The 25,150-nt window shown below is 36.5% G+C and overlaps 1 protein-coding gene across 1 annotated transcript in view; it reads right to left on the reverse strand.

Moving 5' to 3' along the window:
• Positions 1 to 2,820: 2,820 nt before the first annotated feature.
• The window catches only part of LOC117321904, a 34,727-nt gene continuing 12,397 nt past the window's right edge, over positions 2,821 to 25,150 (reverse strand). The window contains exons 2-9 of the mRNA XM_033876530.1: positions 8,966 to 10,027; positions 8,681 to 8,843; positions 8,257 to 8,428; positions 7,744 to 7,853; positions 7,286 to 7,405; positions 6,416 to 6,556; positions 5,960 to 6,071; positions 2,821 to 4,802 (exon numbers count right to left, since the gene is read on the reverse strand). Coding sequence (XP_033732421.1) covers positions 4,124 to 4,802; positions 5,960 to 6,071; positions 6,416 to 6,556; positions 7,286 to 7,405; positions 7,744 to 7,853; positions 8,257 to 8,428; positions 8,681 to 8,843; positions 8,966 to 10,027 — 2,559 coding nt within the window. The 3' untranslated portion in view covers positions 2,821 to 4,123. The remainder of the gene's footprint in view (positions 4,803 to 5,959; positions 6,072 to 6,415; positions 6,557 to 7,285; positions 7,406 to 7,743; positions 7,854 to 8,256; positions 8,429 to 8,680; positions 8,844 to 8,965; positions 10,028 to 25,150) is intronic.

A 25,150-nucleotide genomic window follows, 5' to 3' on the forward strand; every position in this document is an offset into this window, starting at 1 on the left:
AATTTCAAGAACATTTTCAGCTCGTTTTCCTGTCATTTTGTGTCTAGTCTTTGAAACGATGTACACTGTACTGAGGCCAGTGAACGTGTGGACGAGATATTTACCTGTGTCACGAGCCAGTGATCACTCAATCGACACGAGGTGGTTTTGTGCATAAATTGCACGATTTCCGCGAAATAAAGCACAGATGACATTATTTATGGAACACCCCTCGTATGTTTGTGGGGTATTTATATCTTTGGTGGCATTCAAAAGAAACATAAAAATGTCATTTATTTCAATTTAAAGTCGAACATAATGGTACAGTGGTCCCCCTATTTACGACCACTCTCAAGAACCACCACTCCCTGTATGCGACCAAGTTTCGCGTTCACCGACGTTTTCCAACGATAAATTACCCCTTCTAAACGACCACCCCGCTAACCCGACCAACGACCGCTTAATCATGTCCCAAAAACGTGAAATGTACTTTGGTATCCCTCTCGTGAACGACCAAGATTTTTGCAAAGTTTCATTAAGACATTCAAATGATAGAATAATCAATAATAAAAGCGTGTAACGTCCAGCTCATTGAAATTCGTGGACCCAGGTAAAATTTGACACATTGGATTGACAGGTTGTTTACACTGCGATAGCCAGCTAGTGAGCTGTTTTGTCCACCGATGTTTTTACAAACAAGATAATTACTCCTACCTTTTGTAGACAAATGGTTTGTTGTGATTTTCACAAATTTAATATATTGTGGAATCTGTATACAATGTATCCATTATACAAAGCTATTATTAAATTGTACGTACAACATAGGACTACAGTATACGAAGCTAGACAACGTGATGAAATTTCATTAGAGTGACCTCCCCTGTTACCTGTATGCGTGCGCATCGTTGTCGGTAATGAAAACAATTTATTACAAAGATGGCTGAACATCCTCAGCAGTCAGCAAGAAACGAAAAGTTTTTACACTTAAACAAAAGATCGGTGTTTTAGAAATGATACACAATGGTGGTAATGCAAGAAAGATTGCATCGGAACCAATGTCGGTAAAACGCCGAACTCAGATCCCGAGCTTGGATTATTGTTTATTTTCTCTTCATTCGGACTTCGGCTTACAATAACAGATTAAAGTATTTTTTCTATAACTAGTTTTGTTGGTGCTTTTCAGCTATTCGTACCTGCAAATTTTCTGTATTTTTACATTAGAGATCGACGTTTTTCAGGGATGAGGGGGGTAATTTTGTGGATCCTGCACTCAAGCGTGCCTATTTACGTTTTTTGCTTATTATTCGAGATATAACGTCACACTTAAATTTTGTGAAATAATTTACACATGCAACAAGTAAACCAAATTCAAAACATTACTGACAGAGAACATTTAAAAACACATTTTAACTTAACACAATGAATTGTCTATGTATATAATGTAATATGTACTAGCTTGTGTGATCATTGACTTCACTGACGTCACTCAGATGACAAAACTTTCAACAAAGACCACCCCCGTTATAAGACCACCTGATGCCTGTCCCATAGGTGGTCTCATAAGAGGGGGACCACTGTACTGATCATTCACTGGTGTCTTTCGCTTGGTTTAGTATTTTCATTTAAGCTATATTTTGTCAGTTATGCTTGCCAATCTGTAGTATAATTGTCTGAATATGAATGTTATAGGTCATCGATTGATCTGTGACCGAATTATTCGACGACCTTGTTTCGTTGGTGAGGATTCCCAGACTGACTGGGTAAACTACTGATATACTATGTGTTATTACCTACCCAGATTTATACACCCAAATATTTCATTTGATCTCTTCAAAAATAGATTTACTTTTTCGCATATATTTTGTGGTATAATATTTTCTGTTTCGCATTTCAATCAAAAACACAGTAAAGTGTGTCTAACTACGTTATACTTCCTATATTACCTTTCTGGACAGGATACCTTTAGATACATGTTTAAATAAATAAACGTGTATTTCATTGTGAGCCAAACGAGCTGATTTTAGATAGGTTTGTTTTCTAAAGTATGATTATATTAAGCCCAGAATTACCGGCCACATTTACGCCAATGTGAAATACCCTATGTGTTTTGATGTTACAGTACGTTATTCTTTCGTCTCATTATGTATAAGTTCGTTTGACATTTGTCTTTTGATGCTATATAACGTTATTCTTTCGACCCATTATGAGGTTGTCCCTTTGTCTTTTTATGCCAGATGGCGATTTTCCTTGGATTTTTTATGCTACAATCCGTTTTACCTTCGTCGTTTGATGCTACAATACGATTAACCTTTTGGTGAAAATGCACATTTTACCTTTGTCGTCTGATGCTACAGTTCGATGCACCTTTATTGTTGACGCTATATCACGTTTTACCTTTATCGTTTGATGCTACAGTACGTTTTGTCTTTATCATTTGATGTTACAATACGTTTTAACTTTGTCGTTTGAAGCTACTGTACGTTTTACCGTTTTCGTTTGATGCTACAGTCCATTTGTCCTTTGTCGTTTGAAGCTATAGTCCGTTTTACCATTTTTGTTTGATGCTACAATACGTTTTATCTTTTTCGTTTGATGCTACATTCCGTTTGTCCTTTGTCGTTTGATGCTACAGTCCGTTTGTCCTTTGATGCTTCAATACGTTTTACCTTTGTCGTTTGAAGCTACATTCCGTTTTTCTTTTGTCGATTGATGATACAGTACACCTTACCTTTGGTTTTTGATATGATATTTATCTTTGCCTTTGATATGTTGACCATTTTACATGTTGGTTCGACATTGTATAATCTTGTCGCATTTGAAAGCTATGACTCTGAGAACTTCGTGTATATCACAGTTTAATTCGTTTAAATGCCAGTTATATCAAACATAATATAAATACCAGATTGAATACCGGTATTTGTTGAACATATTGATCATCTAACGTTTGTCTTGAAAATCAAAATACATCAAAAGGTTATCGATACATGTACGCATGAGCACTTCAAAACTATATTAGTTGTTTTGGATTCAACCTTTTCGTCTGCAATGTCACTGACAAGTGCCATAAGGACGAAAAACCTGAATAATGCAATGGTATTGCTTGTCTTCCGACTAATACAAATTAGAATGTGTTTGTACAATACGTAATCTAAGACTTCGTACATACCAGCCTTATATGGTAATTAATTAATGCAGGAACACAGATTTTCCTCATTCAGAATTTGTAAAGGGTTTCAGCGATCCACCTTACTACATAAACTCATTTATTGTCTCCCAGAGTTAACGTGTACAGGATATTATTGAGGACACCATCAATGTGATATAGCAACGCTATGGAAGTTGCCATTACTAACTGTATGAACGGTATTAACGGCATGAACGGCATTGATATATATTCTGTGAAGGCGTTATAATTGGGTACACCACATTTTTGGACTATTCAATCAGTTTATTGGAGGTCAATATTGAAGAAATATACAAATGGACTCCGGATATTTTCTATTAAATATCATGACTAAATATAGGGAAGTATCAGTTACCTCCCTTTCTACAATAAACTGCATACATAGTATATACAATGCACGTATGATGTCTCGTTAATCAAAACATTTTATTTCTTTATTTTTCATCTTCCTATGAAAAATAGACTCCTCAAGGCAAAATCGTTTATACTGTGTGTATCGATCAATGGATAAATCTACAGTGTTTTGAGGTGTGGGTATCTTTGTCTTATTGTACTGTCACAAGCTGACTTTAACTGGTAATGTATGTGTGTACATGCATGAGCGGGCATGACCTAGTTAAAAGGCTTTACGACCCGAATATGTCGCCGCAGATTTCCAAACATATACAAGTGTTTTCCAATATCGAATGTACAGTGTAACGGCCGGTCTGAGTAATTAATGTCATTATTCAATATCAATTGTCATTTCGTGAAAAAAAGAAATACCGCAAAATAGTTTCAAAAAAGTTAAATGGCTCTTACACTGCATTCGTCATAGTCTACGTAATAAACTAACACCCGGCAGATAAGGGGATGTATTATGCAGTAAAGTATGATTAATGTAAATTAAATGCATTCCAAAGTATGGTCTATACTTCAGTCATTCTCTTGGATGAGGCTGCAATCATCATTTGCAATGTGCTAGGAACTTTCTGGTTCGGCAATGCTGTATTTTCCCGAGCCCAACGATTCCTTGGGAGTTGGGCAGGGATCTGCTTCCAATTCTGGTGATTCTTTGTCGGACTTTGTTCTTAGTTGAGATTCTGACGTGCCACAATCTGTCTCCGAATAACTAGAGTCACACGACTCAGACGGTTGTTTTTGTGATTGCATCAAGGGGTGATTGGTTTGCAACCAGGCGTCGTTTTCACAATATGGGAAAACGCGATACCTATTTCGACATAGAGAACAGTGTTCACTCAATACCACACGTCCATTTTCATTCCAATTCTCTTCTTCGTTAGCCAGATGTACGTCTCTGATTTCTGAAATTTGACGTGCGATATTCAATTCCGTGTCTGAGGTTTTCAGAAATTCTTCTTGTAAACATGAAAACGCATGTTGTCGCTGATGCGAATCACCCAACAACAAGCAATGTCGCAATATGCAAACCTTACTTGTCATGTCATCTGTGTCGTATTTCTGATACTTATCTATTGCGCGCACGAATGATCTTCTTGCATTATACTCGTCTTTGAGGGCTAGGTGACAATGTGCTATGGCATCAATAGCCTTGAAGACAACAAAATGCTCAGGTGTACATATTTCCAGCATAATAAATGCCTGTTGGTTGTAATCCAGCGCAAGAGAAAAGTTGCCTCTACAATGAATAATGTATAAACACTTATTAAATCAAGTTCACGGAATTCTTCCATTATCGTATTCTTTCATGGAAAAGGTATTACTGTTAATATATAAAAGAATATATAACAAGTTTTCCTGAATACGTTTTCATGTGTATCAGCATATATCAAAAGTTGTTCATGGGTAAAGAGACTTTCTGCGTGACATAGCTATGTTTACTTTGCGCATTTACATTTTGCTTATTCTTTCATTTACACTTAAATCCGCGAAAACTTTGTTTTGAACGGATAACGGATAGAAGTATAATCTTATTAAAACATTATAACCTCTAAAGATTTACAATTTAGCCAAGTATAGGTATGCAGTATCCGAATATTGTGGACTATGGCCGACCAATAACCTTTTGCGTTCACTTTTTTCGGAGGAATATTTATACAGAGATATAACATTATTGTGTTTGTAATTTACCAATTTGCTCATTCATAAGTATATTGAGTAATTCACGAAATGCCAGCGATTTCGGGGGGAAACAAACAAACAACATCCCAAATTACACGACAAGTCACCATGCAGTGGCGCGCATTAATAAAACAGCATTGTGATTTGCTTTTTGATGTACATGTAACAAAGTTAACGGAGACACCGTCTTGTTACATATTTATGGACCAATACCCACAATGTATCCATGACTTAATTAATGCAGTTAATGCAATCTTGAAGCTACATGCTCATCACTTGATGTCAAATAAAACATTTGTTAAACAATACTTACACTCCATATTAAGTATTTAAAACTGGGACGTTAGGTTATCCCGTTTCATGGCTATCTTATCTGTCCTATTTTGAGCATGTGTTCTTATTTTGTCGTGTAATTTTGCCATAAGTTCACATAATGAAACAATATTTAAATAGATGCTCTTGCCGACCAACTTACATAGGAATATTTCAAATAAGGAAACACATAATTTTCGAAGAAAGACGTACCAAATATTTTTTGTCAAACACTTACAAATATATTGAGATGGACAATACTCACGAATGTGTTACTTGAAAAAAAAATCAATGAATTTTAGGGTGATAGCTAGGATGACACTCTTGTATCGTTATACTGATTGGTCAGTATACATGTACTATATATATATATATAGTATACATATATAACATAATCCTCACATTTGCATTTGGACTATCCCGATGTAATACAGTGTCACCGCCGTGAAGTGATTAACCCAGCCATATTGTTTCCGAATTTCAATTGCCTCCTCGAGAGTATTGACTGCCGCACCTGTAACATAGAAAACTGGATAAGATTTAGCAGATTTACCGACATCCTATATTTTCTAGGTTGGTTTTTGTGTAACGTCCTATTAACAGCCAGGGTCATTTAAGGACGTGCCAGGTTTTGGAGGCGGAGGAAAGCCGGAGTACCCGGAGAAAAACCACCGGCCTACGGTCAGTACCTGGCAACAGACAATGTACATAACCCATCGATATTGATTAGCCAATAAAACTTAAAGGTCATTTTTTACTTGTACCGAGGAGTTTTGGAAAATGTACTGTTTACCTTTTAATGAAGCATTGTTTGCTGATAAAAAAAACAAGTAGACAGTAATATATTAATCTACTTACTGAATTTCCCCGTGCGAATCAGTTGTAAAGACACATTGAGGAGAGCTGGGACGAGGTTTTCCTCCCTGAAATAGGAATGTTTCCGCCTCTCCTCCAGGGACCACTTGTAATACCTCATGGCATAGACCTGGCTCCTCCCAGCTGATAATTTGGAAAATGATGTTCTCAGTATTCAAACAATGATGTTAACAACGTTATAGAAAATTAATCAAATACTTCAGGACTTTTGTCTTGACAAGTACAATATTTGGAAATTCTATCGTACATCGCCTCTGCACTTAGTCTGATTACACTTGCGTTTTATTTCCTTGCTTTAAGCATATTATACATTGTATATATATATATATTTATATGATGTAACTTTTTTTTAATTATTTGCAGTGCATAAATTTGTTTCATTTACTAGTTTTAATAATACATATTGCCATATACATGTATACTTGCTGCAATTTTAGGATTTTTTTACGGCATCTTTTAACAACTGTGTCATAGTGCCGCAGAAACTTGAGTTTGAATCGTTATTACTACTATCACATAAAATTTTATTCATAGAAGGACGTACAACTGTATGATGCAGTTTTATTTGTTCATTATTCAGTATATTACTTTAAATATTTTCACTTTGTCTTTTCACTCATTTGTCTTCTATACAGTGATTTGGTCGAGTTACATTGTCTCTTACTGACGCTGGGACGAGCACTGATGCCTGCTGGTGGGCACATTACAATCTCTCTTATCACAAAACTAGAACTATAACTGTGTACTGTCATATAAAATGTTGAAACTTTACATTAGAAAAGACGTTCCTAATATTCAACGGGAGAGAACTCTGATTTTCATATACATATTTTTTTTGTTTTGTAGTCATACAGTTTTCCCATATTAGGCCCATAGTGTTGAGCATAACGGCGATAGCAGGGTGATAAGGAGTCTCGCGACAGGCAATCTGCATCCCCTTGTCAACAGTACTTTCTGAGTTGCTATGGTTTTCTGAAGAGGAATACAATATAATACAGAAGATACATTAAGTAATCGATTACAACAGAACAAGGAAGACAATTAGGCAAAAGTAAACAAACGAACAAATGAATGATTTAATCAATCAAATTAAAATTGTAATAAATTATCTACGACATATCAAAGACGAATGCATGGAATTTGTCATTTTGCATTTGAAGGAAGTCAAGCATACTGTTAATGTCACACAGTATTTTACATCTAAATACATGTAACAGGATAATAACCGTCACTATCATATGTAATATATATACCTGCACGACGTCAAATTTTACTGGGATTAAAAATAAAGTTCCGGTAAAAATTCTCACCTAAACACATTTCAGATATTGCTAGATGGGACATTAGGGTTACCTCCCTTCGTGTGGTCGTCATCGATCGCTCGAAACGAGACAGCATATCAAGCGCCTCCATTAGCAACCTTTAACAGCATACAAGAACAACTGATGCTTGGCAACACCAACTAGTTATGTGACTTCTGCATTATTACATCAAATAATTAATAATATAAAGGACATTGCTATTACTTATTTAACTAATTATGTTGTGTCATGCTTAACATGGTAGTGGTATACTAGTTATAGTCATATTTTGTGTCCAAAGGATGTATAGATTCCCTATTCATTTCAGGAAGAATCATTCCTGTTAACAAGAATGAAGTGTTTATATGTCCGATTTTTTTTCGATATTCACGAGTATATTTGTGGCTACATTGCTCCTTTATGAATAAGGAAAGCGATGTATAATTGGCAATAATGGACAAACACATTTAATCTTTGTCTAAGTTAGGGTTGTTTTACGTTAAACATGGCGAGCAAACTTACCTGCGTGCCTTTTTAAAATTGCCCCTTCTGTTGTACGTCTGTCCCATCAAGCCCTTTATTGCTGCTAAGTGATATGATGGACCTTCGATTTGCAGTACGCTGTGAGCAGCCTCACATAGTTCTAAAACATCCAGGCTTTTTGTTGTATCTGATGAAGAGTTATCCAGGCTTTCTAAATAGATAATCAAATCTTAGTCAATAGTGTATAGTGTTTATAGATTATTCGATTTTTCTCCTTTTAAATGATTAGTCTCGTGTTATTTACTACAATTAAAATGTACTAACCTCAACGTGAAATTACGTATTTTCATATATTTTACTTAATACTTCCGAATGTATATTTAACATATTAATTGGTGGCAAGTTATCATATTGCCTTAAAAAATATATTTATTTGAAAAATAGAATATACATGTAAAGAAACCTTTCATATAAGGATTCTTATTCTGTGCCATGAGCCAGAATATAAGAGCCCTATCCCTCTCGGTTCCAAATGTCGAGGCCGCATCCATCAGGCTGTCGTAGAATAGCTTCACCTCTCGATTAGGGAAACATGCTGTAAATAACTCCTCGGCTGACACGACAGTCTGAAAAATAAACTAGTGTTGAATCGGATTACACCGGTCTGTTTTATATTTTTTTACAATATGTCTCGTTCTGTACTAGATGAATGTCAACATTATTTTGATTTCGAACTAAAATAACAAACCTGCATCAAAAGTGGGAATATTTCCTGCGTACAATGCATGGTCTGTTGCATCAACTGGCGGACATTATCGAAGTCTCCATGGAGATGACCCATCACCTTATCACGTCCGTGCACGTAGATCTTCTGTTCAACACTCTGTAATATTCTACAGAAGAATTTCGTAAACTGTAAACGGGCTGGATTTAACTCGGAAACATTATGAATTTGTTCTATGAGGAACTCGTTGAGAAAGGGAAGAACTTCATATCTGTCAGAATCCGTGCATCTGGACACCACAGACTGATCACATAACTCTACTAAAGACACACTAGCACTATCGTGTGCCTTTCTAGAGGACAAAAGAATCTCATTTGCAGCTGATTTAGAAAAGGATCCCTTGAAAAGTGTAAGCAACATAGCTCCATTCTTCTCGTTTTCAGACATTCGGTCGAAGAAATGTTGTAGCTTTTGCTTTTGAAATGAAATCATTCTCATCAGTGACCCCGGGGTTTGAACTATGGTAACAAGATCATCCATACCAACCACGTGATGAGGATGATCTAATAACACTACGGCTTCCGTAATTAATCCAGGAAGATAGCAACAACCGCGGACAATGTCCGGGGCGTGTTTTATCACATCACGAGCACTTTTTCGCGCTGTGTTTTGAAGTAGAGTGATTCCCTCTGATTCTGTCATAGCTGTTAAGAAAGTTGCACGCACTGATAGAGAAGATGGAAATACTATTCTCTTTTGGCTTGTAACTAACATAAAGATGTTTGCCGAAAGCCGGATGAGACTTTGGCAAAATCTAACGAATCTGTCCTGCAGTGCGGGTTTACATATAATATTGTCAATCTTTGTAAAGACAAACAAGAGTCGGGATAGTTTCTTGTCATTCGCTATCTGTCTGATATGTTTTATGATACTGTATTCGCTGTCACCATTACTGACTGGAGTTCCAGATGCATTGACCAACTCATCCAGCCATTCACTCCAATCCCTTGAAAACTCTCCCGTTGATTCTATGCATTTCAATGATATTTTCCGGTCTATACATTCTGTTTCAATGTCATTCTGTATCTGTAAAATAGTGGTGAAAATAGCATATATAGTTATATGTGTGAAACCCTGAAATCTATACAACATGAAACAAATTATATTGGTTACACTACATGTAAGTAGATTTCTCTCTAAAATGGCTGACTAACTTCCCCTCTCCCCTAGTCAACCTTGATTATCACACACTTGCTCATTAAGTTGTTTTTTATATAAAGAAATTTGTCTGTAGACCTAGGTAAATGGTTATGGAAATATATAAATCAAAACATTAGGTACAGGTACATAGCCCCAATGTGTGCTGGCTAGATGATTTTCAATGAAAATTGTATGAGAAGTTTTACATAAACATGTACATAATAGGAAACTGATACTTAAAAATGTAACTGTCCTAAAATACACGAATTAACATAAACACATGTGCACAACTTCAGTGGATGTGGACTACGTGAGGGGTGTTGGTAGATAGTGTATGAACTGTTGAGACGAGATTAAGTAAGCAGGGAAAACTACAATAAATATGGGCATGTCAAAATAATACCAGAGGTGCTTAATCTCGGTGACTGTGTGTATTAACTACATCCAGGGAGTTTATACACAGACAGAGTTGAATTCTTATTAAGTATACCCACCTCATGACGTCTTTGCGGGGTTATAAAATTCATACAAAAAATGAATTTAAACGCGTTGAATGATATTTAATGATTTTTATTATTACAACATGTGTGAGACTGCAATTGTGTTCTTGCCAGTCTAATGATTTGGTATACATTTAAATCCTTTCTTTGGCTAATTGCATCTAAATTTACCATTATGAGAAGCTAAAATATGCTACATTGATTATGTGATTGTCAATTAATTTTATGAAGCACTTACAAAAAATGTATATTTTCGAAGAAAACAAGTATCATCATGACAAATGTGCAATAACAAAGTATAATTAATCTTGTGTCTTTATTCTTTTACAAATTTCCCATTATATTATTGTTTGAGGTCGATGAAATAACACATTTAGATTTACGTGTATTAACAGGAATTTCGAGGGAATTTGAAAGCATTTGATATCGTCAGCCAAACAAAAAAAAAAACAGTTTTATCATGCATTATAATAGTAGTTTTCTTCTTTAACGAAATAAATCTCCTTTCTATTATTCCCATTCTGAAAACGTTACATTACCTGGTTCTGATCCAGATTTATACGGAGGGAGGCGTCGATGAAGCTAATGAACGATTAGACGTCTGGAACATCGGGTTGCGTATTCACGGCACCATACTCGTACCCAAATGTAAGATCTGTGATTAACCAATTTCTTTTTACTTGCTTAAAATCATGAAATAGAAAAGCCAAATACCGAGAATAGCATCTCATAAGCTTTTTTGAAATTTCTTTCAATCTTTGTAGATTCAGATATCAGATTTATTGCAAAAATATTTGAGCCCGAGCACAAAATGTGTATTTAAGAATGAGTACAGTTTTATGAATACAGGCCAATGTCTTAATTTCATCGATCGATCATGTTCGATATTCTCATTAGGAATCTATGTTTATATATTGTGCTCTATAGTTTGAGCTAAAACTACAGTTTTTAATCTGTCTATATTTTCTTGCAGTTGGTGTCAGATTACATTTAAGGAGTACTGATAACCATCTGTAACCCACATTTCTGCTTAGTTGTGTATACACAAGTGGTTTTATTACGTAGGTTTAGCTTGATGATTAAGCCATATCTATCTACACATAATAAGAGGAGGCGGTCCTACACAAGGTTATGGGATGACGTTTCGAAAGCTTCATCGACTGGTTACCAGACATGCATACCAAATACAAGAATGATTATATAACCCGTTTGTTTGTCTTTTATATATTGGAAGATGCAGGAAACCTCGGTCGTACATGTATGATTCATATCAATGACATGGCTGTGTATTATATTTTTGTGAAAAGCTCATGACATGTTTCTTTATCAGTCACAGTTCACTGAAGGGTTAAATATGATGCATGATATTTTCGTTTTATAAGCCTGCTAAAATGTAAATAAATGAACATATCTATATAAATAAATTTCATATATGCAACCAATTATGTCTATGTTTGCTTTTCAACAACTACTTCTACCTCGCACCAAGAACTGTTGATACGGAACACCGAGCCTGTTTTTGTCAATATGGAAACATATCCGATCAAGTTTACACATGTTGACGTAGTGTAATCGATTTCGAATGATATCTAAGCGCAGTACGTATGAATACGACTTAGAACGAATGAAATCCAAATACGGACTCCATGCTTACACATACTACATCATCATTCTTCTTTTAAATCTTATTTAAAACGACAAACCTTCAACTGACATATGTATTTTACATACAGCTATAATAATTCACCTTAAACATATAAATATATTTTTTTTTATCTTAGGCCCGGCAGACTATATTGTAAATTTTAAGCATTTTAAATACCAAACATATAGGACGGCCTGCTTAGTCGAGCGGTACTAACTCATGTCATTGTATGTGAAGTACGTGTCTTTGTTTTCAATAGGCGTAGTAAACAAAACGCTCCAAGTTAATGTGAAGACGCTTCTTTATTTAAAAAAATATTTTGATTGTATAACAAGCAGTATGATTTTTTCAAGAAATAATCTGTTGCCGACAATAAACTTTAAAGCCAGTTGACCATCCACATTAATCAGAAGGCTTAGTTATCATAGTTTATCAATATGGTAACGTGAATTCTGTCCTTAGAAGATTTGCTTAATAAACATTGGTTTTCTAATTCCAATCATTCTCAATATGTATTTCCATGAACTGCGATACGCCGACAGTGCCCCAACCCCGGAGGTCCTATTTGCTGGAAATATTAAAAGTAACTCTTTAAAAAAAAGTCGATAGTTTTATGAGTTATATCTTATCTAATTGGTAAAATTTCAGTGTCTACCAGACCCGGAGATATGAAAAACACGTCCAATTACTTCGAACAGAAAAAAGAACTTCATGAATTAAAAACAATAAATAAAAATCTGCAAACAATCTATAAGCCAATCAAATTTCGTGATTTTTATTTATTGTTAATGGAAGCTATAGATAGAGGACCAAACCGTCAGCAGAAAGGCCGTAAGGCCGTAATAGTGGACGTAAAACCGGTAAAATGAATAAATACACAAAGAAGGAACAAGTAATCTGTCTAAAGCCACTACCTAGAGCAGAAGGATGAACAAGGCATATGGGAACTGTAGTCAGCGTTGTAATAACATTGAAAAAAAGATAAGTATGAACCCGTTATGAAATAACTGAGATTATAATATACATTTATAACAAAGTATGCAGTGTTCCATGTCACAAATGAATTCAGTGTATTGGATTAGACTGGTGTCTGAGTTTTATAAAGTGACATGTCCAGGAAAAAACAAAATAATTCATCAAGTAGAACTACCACCCCCCACCAGTGTTATTGTAACATCCCGGACATTAACATACCGTGTTATTGTAACATCCCGGACATTAACATACAGTGTTATTGTAACATCCCGGGACATTAACATAAAGTGTCATTGTAACATCCCGGACATTAACAGACAGTGTTATTGTAACATCCCGTGTCATTAACATACAGTGTTATTGTAACATCCCGGGACATTAACATACAGTGTTATTGTAACATCCCGGACATTAACATACAGTGTTATTGTAACATCTCGGGACATTAACATAAAGTGTCATTGTAACATCCCGGACATTAACATACCGAGTTATTGTAACATCCCGTGTCATTAACATACAGTGTTATTGTAACATCCCGGACATTAACATACAGTGTTATTGTAACATCCCGGACATTAACATACAGTGTTATTGTAACATCCCGGGACATTAACAGACAGTGTTATTATAACATCCCGGACATTAACATACAGTGTTATTATAACACCCCGGACATTAACATATAGTGTTATTGTAACATCCCGGACATTAACATAAAGTGTCATTGTAACATCCCGGACATTAACATACAGTGTTATTGTAACATCCCGGACATTAACAGACAGTGTTATTGTAACATCCCGGGACATTAACATACAGTGTTATTATAACATCCCGGACATTAACAGACAGTGTTATTGTAACATCCCGGGACTTTAACATACAGAGTTATTGTAACATCCCGGACATTAACAGACAGTGTTATTGTAACATCCCGGGACATTAACATACAGTGTTATTGTAACATCCCGGGACATTAACAGACAGTGTTACTATAACATCCCGGACATTAACATACAGTGTTATTGTAACATCCCGGACATTAACATATAGTGTTATTGTAACATCCCGGGACATTAACATACAGTGTTATTGTAACATCCCGGGACATTAACATACAGTGTCATTGTAACATCCCGGGACATTAACATACAGTGTTATTATAACATCCCGGACATTAACATACAGTGTTATTGTAACTTCCCGGACATTAACATACAGTGTTATTGTAACATCCCGGACATTAACATACAGTGTTATTGTAACAACCCGGACATTAACATACAGTGTTATTGTAACATCCCGGACATTAACAGACAGTGTTATTGTAACATCCCGGACATTAACAGACAGTGTTATTGTAAAACCCGGGACATTAACATACAGTGTTATTGTAACATCCCGGGACATTAACATACAGTGTTATTGTAACATCCCGGACATTAACATACAGTGTTATTGTAACATCCCGGACATTAACATACAGTGTTATTGTAACATCCCGGACATTAAATACAGTGTTATTGTAACAACCCGGGACATTAACAGACAGTGTTATTGTAACATCCCGGGACATTAACAGACAGTGTTATTGTAACATCCCCGGACATTAACAGACAGTGTTATTGTAACATCCCGGACATTAACAAACAGTGTTATTGTAACATCCCGGACATTAACATACAGTGTTATTATAACATCCCGGACATTAACAGACAGTGTTATTGTAACATCCCGGACATTAACAGACAGTGTTATTGTAACATCCCGGACATTAACAGACAGTGTTATTGTAACATCCCGGGACATTAACATACAGTGTTATTGTAACATCCCGGACATTAACATACAGAGTTATTGTAACATCCCGGACATTAACAAACAGTGTTATTGTAACATCCCGGACATTAACATACAGTGTTATTATAACATCCCGGGACATTAACAGACAGTGTTATAGTAACATCCCGGACATTAACATACAGTGTTATTGTAACATCCCGGGACATTAACAGACAGTGTTATTGTAACATCCCGGACATTAACATACAGTGTTATTGTAACATCCCGGACATTAACAAACAGTGTTATTGTAACATCCCGGACATTAACATACAGTGTCATTGTAACATCCCGCGACATTAACAGACAGTGTTATTGTAACATCCCGGACATTAACATAAAGTGTCATTGTAACATCCCGGACAGTAACAGACAGTGTTATTGTAACATCCCGGACATTAACATACAGTGTTATTGTAACATCCCGGACATTAACAGACAGTGTTATTGTAACATCCCGACATTAACATACAGTGTTATTATAACATCCCGGACATTAACAGACAGTGTTATTGTAACATCCCGGACATTAACATACAGTGTTATTGTAACATCCCGGACATTAATATACAGTGTTATTGTAACAACCCGGGACATTAACAGACAGTGTTATTGTAACATCCCGGGACATTAACAGACAGTGTTATTGTAACATCCCGGGACATTAACATAAAGTGTTATTGTAACATCCCGGGACATTAACATACAGTGTTATTGTAACAACCCGGGACATTAACAGACAGTGTTATTGTAACATCCCGGGACATTAACAGACAGTGTTATTGTAACATCCCGGGACATTAACATAAAGTGTTATTGTAACATCCCGGACAGTAACAGACAGTGTTATTGTAACATCCCGGGACATTAACAGACAGTGTTATTGTAACATCCCCGGACATTAACAGACAGTGTTATTGTAACATCCCGGACATTAACATATAGTGTTATTGTAACATCCCGGGACATTAACATACAGTGTCATTGTAACATCCCGGGACATTAACATACAGTGTCATTGTAACATCCCGGACAGTAACAGACAGTGTTATTGTAACATCCCGGGACATTAACAGACAGTGTTATTGTAACATCCCCGGACATTAACAGACAGTGTTATTGTAACATCCCGGGACATTAACATACAGTGTTATTGTAACATCCCGGACAGTAACAGACAGTGTTATTGTAACTTCCTGGGACATTAACAGACAGTGTTATTGTAACATCCCCGGACATTAACAGACAGTGTTATTGTAACATCCCGGACATTAACATATAGTGTTATTGTAACATCCCGGACATTAACAGACAGTGTTATTGTAACATCCCGGGACATTAACATACAGTGTTATTGTAACATCCCGGACATTAACATACAGTGTTATTGTAACATCCCGGGACATTAACATACAGTGTTATTGTAACATCCCGGAAATTAAAATACAGTGTTATTGTAACATCCCGGACATTAACATACATTGTTATTGTAACATCCCGGACATTAACATACAGTGTTATTGTAACATCCCGTGTCATTAACATACAGTGTTATTGTAACATCCCGGGCATTAACATACAGTGTTATTGTAACATCAGGGACATTAACATACAGTGTTATTGTAACATCCCGGACATTAACATACAGTGTTATTGTAACATCCCGGACATTAACAGACAGTGTTATTGTAAAACCCGGGACATTAACATACAGTGTTATTGTAACATCCCGGGACATTAACATACAGTGTTATTGTAACATCCCGGACATTAACAGACAGTGTTATTGTAACATCCCGGGACATTAACATACAGTGTTATTGTAACATCCCGGGACATTAACATACAGTGTTATTGTAACATCCCGGACATTAACAGACAGTGTTATTGTAACATCCCGGACATTAACATACAGTGTTATTGTAACATCCCGGACATTAACATACAGTGTTATTGTAACATCCCGGACATTAACAGACAGTGTTATTGTAACATCCCGGGACATTAACATACAGTGTTATTGTAACATCCCGGACATTAACAGACAGTGTTATTGTAACATCCCGGGACATTAACATACAGTGTTATTATAACATCCCGGACAATAACATACAGTGTTATTGTAACATCCCGGACATTAACATACATTGTTATTGTAACATCCCGGACATTAACATACAGTGTTATTGTAACATCCCGGACATTAACAGACAGTGTTATTGTAACATCCCGGGACATTAACAAACAGTGTTATTGTAACATCCCGGACATTAACAGACAGTGTTATTGTAACATCCCGGGACATTAACAGACAGTGTTATTGTAACATCCCGGACATTAACAGACAGTGTTATTGTAACATCCCGGGACATTAACAGACAGTGTTATTATAACATCCCGGACATTACCATACAGTGTTATTGTAACATCCCGGACATTAACATACAGTGTTATTGTAACATCCCGGACATTAACATACAGTGTTATTGTAACATCCCGGACAGTAACAGACAGTGTTATTGTAACATCCCGGACAGTAACATACAGTGTTATTGTAACATCCCGGGCATTAACATACAGTGTTATTGTAACATCAGGGACATTAACATACAGTGTTATTGTAACATCCCGGACATTAACATACAGTGTTATTGTAACATCCCGGACATTAACAGACAGTGTTATTGTAAAACCCGGGACATTAACATACAGTGTTATTGTAACATCCCGGGACATTAACATACAGTGTTATTGTAACATCCCGGACATTAACAGACAGTGTTATTGTAACATCCCGGGACATTAACATACAGTGTTATTGTAACATCCCGGGACATTAACATACAGTGTTATTGTAACATCCCGGACATTAACAGACAGTGTTATTGTAACATCCCGGACATTAACATACAGTGTTATTGTAACATCCCGGACATTAACATACAGTGTTATTGTAACATCCCGGACATTAACAGACAGTGTTATTGTAACATCCCGGGACATTAACATACAGTGTTATTGTAACATCCCGGACAATAACATACAGTGTTATTGTAACATCCCGGACATTAACATACATTGTTATTGTAACATCCCGGACATTAACATACAGTGTTATTGTAACATCCCGGACATTAACAGACAGTGTTATTGTAACATCCCGGACATTAACATACAGTGTTATTGTAACATCCCGGACATTAACATACAGTGTTATTGTAACATCCCGGACACTAACATACAGTGTTATTGTAACATCCCGGACATTAACATACAGTGTTATTGTAACATCCCGGACATTAACAAACAGTGTTATTGTAACATCCCGGACATTAACAGACAGTGTTATTGTAACATCCCGGACATTAACATACAGTGTTATTGTAACATCCCGGACATTAACATACAGTGTTATTGTAACATTCCGGGACATTAACAAACAGTGTTATTGTAACATCCCGGACATTAACAGACAGTGTTATTGTAACATCCCGGGACATTAACAGACAGTGTTATTGTAACATCCCGGACATTAACAGACAGTGTTATTGTAACATCCCGGGACATTAACAGACAGTGTTATTATAACATCCCGGACATTACCATACAGTGTTATTGTAACATCCCGGACATTAACATACAGTGTTATTGTAACATCCCGGACATTAACATACAGTGTTATTGTATCATCCCGGACAGTAACAGACAGTGTTATTGTAACATCCCGGACAGTAACAGACAGTGTTATTGTAACATCCCGGGACATTAACATACAGTGTTATTGTAACATCCCGGGACATTAACATACAGTGTTATTGTAACATCCCGGGACATTAACATACAGTGTTATTGTAACATCCCGGACATTAACAGACAGTGTTATTGTAACATCCCGGGACATTAACATATAGTGTTATTGTAACATCCCGGACATTAACAGACAGTGTTATTGTAACATCCCGGACATTAACATACAGTGTTATTGTAACATCCCGGGACATTAACATACAGTGTTATTGTAACATCCCGGACATTAACATACAGTGTTATTGCAACATCCCGGGACATTAACATACAGTGTTATTATAACATCCCGGACATTAACATACAGTGTTATTGTAACATCCCTGACATTAACATACAGTGTTATTGTAACATCCCGGACAATAACATACAGTGTTATTATAACATCCCGGACATTAACATACATTGTTATTGTAACATCCCGACATTAACATACAGTGTTATTATAACATCCCGGACATTAACAGACAGTGTTATTGTAACATCCCGGACAATAACATACAGTGTTATTATAACATCCCGGACATTAACATACATTGTTATTGTAACATCCCGACATTAACATACAGTGTTATTGTAACATCCCGGACATTAACATACAGTGTCATTGTAACATCCCTGACATTAACATACAGTGTTATTGTAACATCCCGACATTAACATACAGTGTTATTATAACATCCCGGACATTAACATACAGTGTTATTGTAACATCCCGGACATTAACATACAGTGTCATTGTAACATCCCGCGACATTAACAGACAGTGTTATTGTAACATCCCGGGACATTAACAGACAGTGTTATTATAACATCCCGGGACATTAACAGACAGTGTTATTGTAACATCCCGGACATTAACATACAGTGTTATTGTAACATCCCGGGACATTAACATACAGTGTCATTGTAACATCCCGGGACATTAACAGACAGTGTTATTGTAACATCCCGGACATTAACATACAGTGTTATTGTAACATCCCGGGACATTAACATACAGTGTTATTATAACATCCCGGACATTAACAGACAGTGTTATTGTAACATCCCGGACATTAACATACAGTGTTATTGTAACATCCCGGACATTAACATACAGTGTCATTGTAACATCCCGGACATTAACATACAGTGTTATTGTAACATCCCGGACATTAACATACAGTGTTATTGTAACATCCCGGACATTAACATACAGTGTTATTGTAACATCCCGGGACATTAACATACAGTGTTATTGTAACATCCCGGGACATTAACATACAGTGTTATTGTAACATCCCGGGACATTAACATACAGTGTTATTGTAACATCCCGGGACATTAACAGACAGTGTTATTGTAACATCCCGGACATTAACAGACAGTGTTATTGTAACATCCCGGACATTAACAGACAGTGTTATTATAACATCCCGGACATTAACATACAGTGTTATTGTAACATCCCGGACATTAACATACAGTGTTATTGTAACATCCCGGACATTAACATACAGTGTTATTGTAACATCCCGGGACATTAACAGACAGTGTTATTGTAACATCCCGGGACATTAACATACAGTGTTATTGTAACATCCCGGGACAATAACATACAGTGTTATTGTAACATCCCGGGACATTAACATACAGTGTCATTGTAACATCCCGGACATTAACATACAGTGTTATTTAACATCCCGGACATTAACATACAGTGTCATTGTAACATCCCGGGACATTAACATACAGTGTTATTATAACATCCCGGACATTAACATACAGTGTTATTTAACATCCCGGACATTAACAGACAGTGTTATTGTAACATCCCGTGTCATTAACATACAGTGTTATTGTAACATCCCGGACATTAACATACAGTGTTATTGTAACATCCCGGACATTAACATACAGTGTTATTGTAACATCCCGGACATTAACATACAGTGTTATTGTAACATCCCGGACATTAACATACAGTGTTATTGTAACATCCCGGACATTAACAGACAGTGTTATTGTAACATCCCGGACATTAACAGACAGTGTTATTGTAACATCCCGGGACATTAACATACAGTGTTATTGTAACATCCCGGGACATTAACATACAGTGTTATTGTAACATCCCGGACATTAACATACAGTGTTATTGTAACATCCCGGACATTAACATACAGTGTTATTGTAACATCCCGGACATTAAATACAGTGTTATTGTAACAACCCGGGACATTAACAGACAGTGTTATTGTAACATCCCGGGACATTAACAGACAGTGTTATTGTAACATCCCCGGACATTAACAGACAGTGTTATTGTAACATCCCGGACATTAACATACAGTGTCATTGTAACATCCCGGACATTAACATACAGTGTTATTGTAACATCCCGGACAATAACATACAGTGTTATTATAACATCCCGGACATTAACATACATTGTTATTGTAACATCCCGACATTAACATACAGTGTTATTGTAACATCCCGGACATTAACATACAGTGTCATTGTAACATCCCTGACATTAACATACAGTGTTATTGTAACATCCCGACATTAACATACAGTGTTATTATAACATCCCGGACATTAACATACAGTGTTATTGTAACATCCCGGACATTAACATACAGTGTCATTGTAACATCCCGCGACATTAACAGACAGTGTTATTGTAACATCCCGGGACATTAACAGACAGTGTTATTATAACATCCCGGGACATTAACAGACAGTGTTATTGTAACATCCCGGACATTAACATACAGTGTTATTGTAACATCCCGGGACATTAACATACAGTGTCATTGTAACATCCCGCGACATTAACAGACAGTGTTATTGTAACATCCCGGACATTAACATACAGTGTTATTGTAACATCCCGGGACATTAACATACAGTGTTATTATAACATCCCGGACATTAACAGACAGTGTTATTGTAACATCCCGGACATTAACATACAGTGTTATTGTAACATCCCGGACATTAACATACAGTGTCATTGTAACATCCCGGACATTAACATACAGTGTTATTGTAACATCCCCGGACATTAACATACAGTGTTATTGTAACATCCCGGACATTAACATACAGTGTCATTGTAACATCCCGGGACATTAACATACAGTGTTATTGTAACATCCCGGGACATTAACATACAGTGTTATTGTAACATCCCGGGACATTAACATACAGTGTTATTGTAACATCCCGGGACATTAACAGACAGTGTTATTGTAACATCCCGGACATTAACAGACAGTGTTATTGTAACATCCCGGACATTAACAGACAGTGTTATTATAACATCCCGGACATTAACATACAGTGTTATTGTAACATCCCGGACATTAACATACAGTGTTATTGTAACATCCCGGACATTAACATACAGTGTTATTGTAACATCCCGGGACATTAACAGACAGTGTTATTGTAACATCCCGGGACATTAACATACAGTGTTATTGTAACATCCCGGGACAATAACATACAGTGTTATTGTAACATCCCGGGACATTAACATACAGTGTCATTGTAACATCCCGGACATTAACATACAGTGTTATTTAACATCCCGGACATTAACATACAGTGTCATTGTAACATCCCGGGACATTAACATACAGTGTTATTATAACATCCCGGACATTAACATACAGTGTTATTTAACATCCCGGACATTAACAGACAGTGTTATTGTAACATCCCGTGTCATTAACATACAGTGTTATTGTAACATCCCGGACATTAACATACAGTGTTATTGTAACATCCCGGACATTAACATACAGTGTTATTGTAACATCCCGGACATTAACATACAGTGTTATTGTAACATCCCGGACATTAACATACAGTGTTATTGTAACATCCCGGACATTAACAGACAGTGTTATTGTAACATCCCGGACATTAACAGACAGTGTTATTGTAACATCCCGGGACATTAACATACAGTGTTATTGTAACATCCCGGGACATTAACATACAGTGTTATTGTAACATCCCGGACATTAACATACAGTGTTATTGTAACATCCCGGACATTAACATACAGTGTTATTGTAACATCCCGGACATTAAATACAGTGTTATTGTAACAACCCGGGACATTAACAGACAGTGTTATTGTAACATCCCGGGACATTAACAGACAGTGTTATTGTAACATCCCCGGACATTAACAGACAGTGTTATTGTAACATCCCGGACATTAACATACAGTGTCATTGTAACATCCCGGACATTAACATACAGTGTTATTGTAACATCCCGGACATTAACATACAGTGTTATTGTAACATCCCGGACATTAACATACAGTGTTATTGTAACATCCCGGGACATTAACAGACAGTGTTATTATAACATCCCGGACATTAACATACAGTGTTATTGTAACATCCCGGACATTAACAAACAGTGTTATTGTAACATCCCGGACATTAACATACAGTGTTATTGTAACATCCCGGACATTAACAGACAGTGTTATTGTAACATCCCGGACATTAACATACAGTGTTATTGTAACATCCCGGACATTAACATATAGTGTTATTGTAACATCCCGGACATTAACATACAGTGTTATTGTAACAACCCGGGACATTAACAGACAGTGTTATTGTAACATCCCGGGACATTAACAGACAGTGTTATTGTAACATCCCCGGACATTAACAGACAGTGTTATTGTAACATCCCGGACATTAACATATAGTGTTATTGTAACATCCCGGACATTAACATACAGTGTTATTGTAACATCCCGGACATTAACAGACAGTGTTATTGTAACATCCCGGACATTAACATACATTGTTATTGTAACATCCCGGACATTAACAGACAGTGTTATTGTAACATCCCGGACATTAACATATAGTGTTATTGTAACATCCCGGACATTAACAGACAGTGTTATTGTAACATCCCGGACATTAACAGACAGTGTTATTGTAACATCCCGGACATTAACATATAGTGTTATTGTAACATCCCGGACATTAACAGACAGTGTTATTGTAACATCCCGGACATTAACATACAGAGTTATTATAACATCCCGGACATTAACAGACAGTGTTATTGTAACATCCCGGACATTAACATATAGTGTTATTGTAACATCCCGGGACATTAACATACAGTGTTATTGTAACATCCCGGACATTAAAATACAGTGTTATTGTAACATCCCGGACATTAACATACATTGTTATTGTAACATCCCGGACATTAACATACAGTGTTATTGTAACATCCCGGACATTAACAGACAGTGTTATTGTAACATCCCGGACATTAACAGACAGTGTTATTGTAACATCCCGGACATTAACATACAGTGTTATTGTAACATCCCGGACATTAACATACAGTGTTATTGTAACATCCCGGACATTAATAGACAGTGTCATTATAACATCCCGGGACATTAACATACAGTGTCATTGTAACATCCCGGGACATTAACAGACAGTGTCATTGTAACATCCCGGACATTAACATACAGTGTTATTGTAACATCCCGGACATTAACATACAGTGTTATTGTAACATCCCGGACATTAACATACAGTGTTATTGTAACATCCCGGGACATTAACAGACGGTGTTATTGTAACATCCCGGGACATTAACATTATACAATTATTGCCCTTGTTCCGGGTTGACATGAATATTTGACCACCCGAGAGGTGTCATGTCACCCGAGGGCGTAGCCCGAGGGTGACATGACACCTCAAGGGTGGGCAAATATTCATGTCAACTCGGAACAAGGGCAGTAATTGTTTTATTATACCGAAAAAAACATAAGTGAATTAATTTTGGTATCAATAAGTTTATTTATTACTATCAACAGTTTTTAAGAAAAGTTTTTAAGAGGTACCCCATCGTCTTTCTGGACCCGGCATAAAATTCTCCCAGTTGAACTTTCAATGTATGGACGTCGAAGTTTTCACAATCCTTGGTCTAGGCCTACCTGTTGCAGATAGGAAATGTCTAAAGGAATCCACGGCCACATTGATGACCCTTTTGGTGTTTTTAGAATCCTTTTCTTGCAATAATTTCGCCAATTCCTCCTCTGTTGGCAGACGATAGCGTCCGCCGGCAGCCATTGTTGTTGTCAAGCAGAATACTCGGAACTTCTCTGATTCGACTACTTTTGAAGACGTTACGGAAGAGAGTTCCGAGTTGGGGCTCACGAGAGGGTGACATAACGATTTT

The sequence above is a fragment of the Pecten maximus genome, chromosome 2, assembly GCF_902652985.1.
Source record: "Pecten maximus chromosome 2, xPecMax1.1, whole genome shotgun sequence".
Lineage (NCBI taxonomy): Eukaryota > Metazoa > Mollusca > Bivalvia > Pectinida > Pectinidae > Pecten > Pecten maximus.